This window comes from Podarcis erhardii (genome assembly GCF_964252035.2).
Source record: "Podarcis erhardii genome assembly, chromosome: 11".
Classification (NCBI taxonomy): domain Eukaryota; kingdom Metazoa; phylum Chordata; class Lepidosauria; order Squamata; family Lacertidae; genus Podarcis; species Podarcis erhardii.
Window position 1 is genome coordinate 11,056,665 of NC_138501.1, and position 6,853 is coordinate 11,063,517.

Genomic DNA, 6,853 nt, shown 5'->3' on the forward strand with positions numbered 1-6,853 from the left:
CTATTGAATATGGGCCTATGGCTGTAATAAACTATCTATCTAATCTATTGAACATTAAAAGTTTCCTAAACAGGACTGCCTTCAGATGTCTTTTAAAAGTCTGGTAGTTGTTATTCTCTTTGACATCTGGTGGGAGGGTGTTCCACAGGGAGGGTGCCACTACCAAGAAGGCCCTCTGCCTAGTCTAACAGCCTATATTTGCCACACTTTGCAAACATTGTGCCTATTTCTTTTTTGGCTAGAGAGTGAGTCAAGCCCAGCATACTTTTTGAATTCAGGCAGTCAACAGTTCTTCTTTTGCACTTTCCACACACATGTGGTACTTCAGGATTAACTGGTATTCTCCAGTTATTTCCCAACATTGTGCGGGGAGGGGCTTACTTTACACTTTTTCTTGCTGCTCCCTTAGCTTGGAATATGTCTAACTGACCTTGTTTCTTTGTATTTGTTTCTCCAGTGTGTATAATGAGGTGAATGCATTTCTGCACACAGGTGAACTTTTGAATGAGACATCAGCATCCATAAGCGACTATCAGGTGGTCTGGTAGATAGTGTACAGTATTTAGGATGCTTCAAAGGCTTTTATGGACAATTTAAAGCCCTGTTTCTATTGTTTCCAGTGTGAGTGAAGGAGGCACTTTGCTTGAGGTCATGTCACAGACAAATGGGGCCCGTGGACCAGTCGTGAACACACTGGGGCTTGTAAATTCAAGATCAATCAAGCACCCTTTATAAAACAAAACAAGCAGAAGATCCAGAATGTGGAAAAAATAACAATACATTGAAGCTCAGAAATTCAAAGGCCTGGAAGAATTTTTTAAAAATTTTTTTTACTGAGAACTAGAAACTGCAAATAAAGTGGGATTTGGGAACAAACTTCAGTCTATACATAAAGCAACTCCCAGCGATTTGTGTGCAATTGCTGTGTGCTCTCCTTGTCTCCTCAAGGCAAACATCCTCAGCAAGGGACAAGTTTCCCCTTTCTCCCCCCCTTTCCCCTTTGTGCCATATATTTCAGATTGCATACCAAGCAAGGAGGTACTGTCTTTATATGGGAATGTTTACAGCAAAGCGGGGCGGAGCGGAGGGAATGCTTTAAATCCATGACACACCAAATGCAAATGACTTCCCTCCTAGTTGTGCAAGAGCCGCTGCCTCCAGTCTAGAAAGAGTTTGGGGTGGGGAGAGACCATATATGCAAAACTGCACAGATTAAAGCATTGGTTTAGCAAACTTTGCACACGGCCAGGAGCCATATAGGTTGCCATAATACCCGGGGGGAGTTTGCTTCCGTGAATTCAAAGCGGGCTTACTCCAGAGTAAGCAGAGAGCTCTGCGTTGTTTGCAATTCCTAACCGAAAAGGATGCCGAAAAAGCCACCCAAATATCATGAACGCATTAATGTATAGGTAGGTAGCCGTGCTGGTCTGCCCTAGTCGAAACAAATTAAATTAAATAAAATAAAATAAAATAAAATAAAATAAAATAAAATAAAATAAAATAAAATAAAATAATTAAATTAAATTAAATTAAATTAAATTAAATTAAATTAAATTAAATTAAATATAAAATAAAATCCTTCCAGCAGCACCTCGATCGCTCTGCAAGGAGGTAGCCAGGAATACAACCCCTTCCAGGCGTGGGACAGACAGCGGAAACAACCCAAGCGCGCTCCCGCGGCGGCGCGCAACGGGGGGGGGGGGAGGGCGCGAGGGGAAGAAACTCAAACTCCCACCCAAGTTAAACACGAAACTCGCCCAGACGAGGAGAGTGTGGGGCGCGCACGCGCAGTTCGCGGCGGCCTTCCGGGGAGGAGACAGAGAGAGAGAGAGAGAGAGGGGGGCGGGGCGGGGCGTGGAACAGGCCCGCGACAGTCGCGCGGGCAGCGCGCGCCGCGGATTGGCCCTCCGCCGCCCAATCAGCGTCGAGCTGAGGGATTCAAATCGAGTCCGGGCGGGCGGGTGGGGTGGGCTGGCTTTAAGGGGCGAGTTAGTTTAGCGCTGCAGCCGCCGTCGCTGCTTGAGGTGGGAGAAGGAGGAGAAGGGGGCGGTTTCCGTGAGGCGCCCGTGGTCGCCGCCATCATCGTCGCCTTCGTCATGGCCCACAAGCAGATCTACTACTCGGACAAGTACTTCGACGAGAACTACGAGTACCGGTGAGGGAGGCCGGCGGGGGGAGGAATTCCCGGGGTCGGTAGGCCTCTTCCCGCCCCTTCGCCTGACGAGGCTCCCGCTGGGCCCGCCGCCCTTGCCTGGCGTCCCTCGCCGCCATACGCTTCCGCTCCCTTCTTCCCGCCCAGACTCCCTTCCCAGTACCTCAGGAGAGGGGGAGAGGAAACAGAAAACGGCGGGCCTGTTTGCCTCCCTCCTCCCTTCCCGCGGGGGGGTGTGTGTGTGTGTGTGTGGAAACGGCCTCGGGACAAAGGACGGCGCGGGGCGAGGCCGGAGGAGGCCGTTGCGCGTGCCCGCTCCGTTCACAGGCCCTTTGGGGAAGGGCTGGCGCCGCGGAGGGAAGCGCCTGTTGCTCCGCGGCGGCGGCGGCGTTGTGCGCGTGTTTCGAACCCAGCTCCCTATCCCGCCGCCCGCCCCCCCCCCGCTCCATTTTAGCCCCGTGGTAACTTGCTGGGCCAAAATCCACCGCCGATGAGCTTAGTGACGGGGTTTGGGGTCAGGGTCTCTCGGGCCGAACGCCACGGCCGTTTCAATAGCCTGTTAACTTGGGGTCTTGACAACGTTGACTTTGCCTTTTGCTAACGGGCAGTCTTGCTAGTGGCATAGCCCCCCAGCATTTCCCCGACGAAAATAGGGACGTCCCATTCCATAATAATAATAATTTTGTTATTTATACTCTGCCCATCCGACCCGGTTGCCCCAGCCACTCTGGGCGGTTTTCAACAGACTATGTAACAAAAGAGAATATTAAACATTTTTTTAAAAAAACTTAACCTACACAGGACTGCCTTCTGATGTTTTCTAAAGGTTGTCTAGTTCCTTATCTCCTTGGCTCCGGGGTGGCTTTACTCCATACCTGCCAACATTTCTGCAATGAAAATAGGGACCTTCTAAGGAAAAGCAGGGCATTCCGGGATCAAATCGGAAACTGGGACAGCTTCTGAAAATCTGGGAATGTCCCTGGAAAATAAGGACACTTGGAAGTGTCTGCAGATAACACCATAAAAGTCACAGTTAGGATATTTATTGCCCAGTAGTGGGAGAGCCGACTTTTGTTTCGGGTTTCCTGCATGGATGCAGCTTGCAAGAAGCAAATGGAAGTTTACAAGCCGCCTGATCCTGATTTTTCTTGTTGCATAGCAAGCTGCCGGGTTTCTCTAAAAGGAGTTAAAAATCTAAAGTTGATATGAAAGCACACCTACAGTGCTATTCCTTCAGCTTAGGCTATTCTGTACAAATAATCAAAAATCACAGGCAGAGGTCTAGCCTGAAACTTAAATGTTAAAGCAGTTCACAAATGCTATGGAGTCTGACATACAGCTTCTTTACAAGTTGTACAGAACTAATTGTGGCTGTATAAATGTGACTTGGTGTGTTTTCTGTCCCTGGCAGGCATGTGATGTTGCCAAGAGAGCTGTCAAAGCAAGTACCAAAAACTCATCTAATGACTGAAGAAGAATGGAGAAGACTTGGTGTTCAGCAAAGCCTTGGCTGGGTCCACTACATGATTCATGAACCAGGTAAAAAAGGACATCTCTACCTAACAAGCTATTCCAGAAATACTTTCTGTAAAGCTTTTATGATGTCTTGACGTGGGAGAGGGACAAAGTCACTTCATACATTAAGTAGCCAGCGCTAGACAGAAAATGTTTACTGAAAACCCTATATTATCGGCCATTAAGTGGAATGTCTGGCCACAGACTTATAAACAAACTTCCATTTTTTCTCTTTACAGAACCACACATCCTTCTATTTAGAAGACCACTTCCAAAAGGCCAGCAGAAATGAACAGCCTCTCTAAGCTTCTGGAACTTTATGTATAAATGTATATATGTTGGTAGTATTCAGTGAATACTTAAGAAAAATATACAAACAAGTCATTACCTGTGCATGAGCTGTATTATTCACAGCAACAGAGCTCAGTAAAATGCAAAGTAGGCTGCTATGGTCTTGAATTCTCACTGAACAAGTTAACAAGTGCCTATTTGATTTTTTCAGTTTTGTTCAATAAAGTTCACAACTTTCATGTAATGTGTTGATTATAAAAATCTTCAAAGATCTGTGCCTTTTTATTCTTAGTAATGAAGCTTCTTCCAACTGTTGAAGCAATTCATCCTGTGGCTTTCCAGCTGCTGAAATAAACATATTTTTAATGCTAAATCTATGCATTTCATGATTTTAGTTTACTACTGTCCACATTATAAAAGCCATCTATTGGTACTCTGTATAAAATGCAATACAATTGATGACAATAATATAGAGGTTTGTTTGTAGTATTTATATCACTTACCTAGTTTGTTTTACAAGAGAAGGAAAAAAACAGGCTTAATGACTCAGGTGAGTACGAATAAGAATGATCTACTGCCCTCATCCCACCTGGCTGCTCTCCACTAGTGTGTCTTTTTATTCAGAGCCAGGTTGGGATAATAGGAAATAGGAAGCAATTGTAAAGGAGGGGTGATAGCAATAGGTTCAAGTTCATTCTTTGGTAGATGCTTTTACCCATGTCAAACTGCACTGAATACCAGAATACATCCCCAGTTTCCTGCCCCAGCGGTTGAAGTTTAGGGGATGGTTGCTGACTAGTCTAAAGGCATTTGCCTAGCATGTTTACCTACTGCAGGGTCACAGCAAACAGATTGTGGCTACCTACTTGGGGTGGTCAGAAGTCATTCACTCCTGATTATGGCCGCAGTTGGTAGGTAAAGATAAATGTGGTTTACAGTGGTGCCTCGCAAGACGAAAATAATTCGTTCCACGAGTCTCTTCGTCTAGCGGTTTTTTCGTCTTGCGAAGCACGGCCATTAGCGGCTTAGTGCTATTAGCGGCTTAGAAAAAGGGGGGGAGGGAAAGAACTCGCAAGACGTTTTAGTCTTGCGAGGCACCTCAAAAACAGAAAACTCTTTCGTCTAGCGAGTTTTTTGTCTTGCGGGGCACCACTGTAATTTGACAGTATTGACTTGCATTATCAGCTCTCCATGAAGTTTCTTCAGTCTCCATGAAATAGTAAATTTCTTTTTTTTTTTAAGTATTAGCCAGAACTCTTTATAGACCGAGTTTTATTGCCTCTTGTAACCTGGAGTCTATTTTCATAGGTCCCAGCAAAGGGAATATTTAATGTGATGCTAAAACATGGCAGTTACCTGGAGCATGTTCCCCTTTGATTTCTTGTTGCTCATGTACAACATTTTATTTTATTTTAAAATGTAGATCAATATATTCTGTATATGGAAAATTCTGATTCCATTCCCCCCCCCCTATAAATTATGGCAATATAGCAGATTTGCAATTCTGGTTTTGCTGGTTATTGGAAGGTGGAAATCTTGTTGAATCACTTTGACTTCAACGAGTTGAGCGTGTTTTGCACAGACACAAATGCATATCTTCAACCACAAGAGCTACCACAAATTAAAGCAAGAGATTCTTAGGTAGCTTAATTCTGTACCAGTGCCACACTCTGCAAGGTACCTTGCTTGCTCTCAGAATGACCACATCCACATTGCTTCTCAAAGCATTCAGTAATCACCAAAATTAATATACTATTAATAAGATATTCTGAAGACAATTGAATTTTATTTTTAGTTGTACAAGGATATATTTTCAATTAAATGCTAGATCACGTACCTTTCCTAATGTAATTTTCAAAATGGCAGTTCTATAAAATCCAGCTTCATTGTTGCCTATGTCACGGGTGTTGCCACCTTCACGCCCTGCCCCATACAGATGCAGTGCAAATTCAACTGCTGATTTAGGCCACAGTTGTAGCCAGGTCTATTCAGAAGCAAGCCTTATTCAATTCAATGGGACTTACTCCTAGGTAAGTATGTTTAGTATTACAGCCTTAGGCATCTCTGGTGCGGCATGACAGGAATAAAGCAGGCAGCTGTACAGTTTACTGTTACTTATTTATATTGCACCCTTCCAAATGAGTCCAGGGCAGTGAACAAATCAATTTTTTAAAAAAGCGTTGTAAAAATAGACATCCAACCAGTGATTTCAGGGGTGCCAGGAACAGCCATCAAATGCCTGGGTAAACGGAATGTTTTTAAATTCCTACTGAAAGCCAAATACTGAGGTGAGCATGCCTTGCCACAGATGAGAAGCTGTTACTGAAAAGGCAGTTGGGTCAATTCCAGCCCCTAGTGGTGGCACCACCAAACTCATGTACTGAATGTAGGGTCCAAGGTGGTTGACATTGGGGTAGGTGCTCTGTAGTTAGGAAGTCCAAAGCCCTTTTGAGTTTTAAATGCCAGTATTAACACCTTGAATTGAGCCTGGGAGCTCACTTCCCCAGATACTGGCACTAATGGAAATCAATAATGCCCAGAGCAATAAAAGGCTGCACTGCAAAGTATACAAACTTGTTTGGCTATATACTTCTGCAGTAGTCTTAACAGGCTTTTATAAATTATTTTTAGGCTGTTTCATACTTGATCTTGGTGACCAATTTTGAAAGGATAGCTGTCTTGTTTAAAACTGCCCTAATAGAGTATTATTAATACAGGTACTATCATTCAATGTATTTTGTTGTAAGACATTTTGGATGGGCTACATCCAAAAATACAGAGTATAAATGATTTTATATATAAAAAAGTATGTTTTTACCCATAAAAATATTTATATATAATTTATGGGTAAAAACAATTCTTAAAGAAAAACAATTTCTATTAAAACTTACAAAA

At 43.8% G+C, this 6,853-nt stretch overlaps 1 protein-coding gene across 1 annotated transcript; it reads left to right on the forward strand.

Moving 5' to 3' along the window:
* The first annotated feature begins 1,977 nt into the window (after window positions 1–1,977).
* Window positions 1,978–4,331, forward strand: CKS2 (CDC28 protein kinase regulatory subunit 2). The gene is made up of 3 exons (XM_081880638.1): window positions 1,978–2,155; window positions 3,564–3,691; window positions 3,907–4,331. Exons 1-3 carry the CDS (start codon window positions 2,097–2,099, stop codon window positions 3,957–3,959), a joined length of 240 nt encoding a protein of 79 aa, XP_081736764.1. The 5' UTR covers window positions 1,978–2,096; the 3' UTR covers window positions 3,960–4,331.
* Window positions 4,332–6,853: the final 2,522 nt, after the last annotated feature.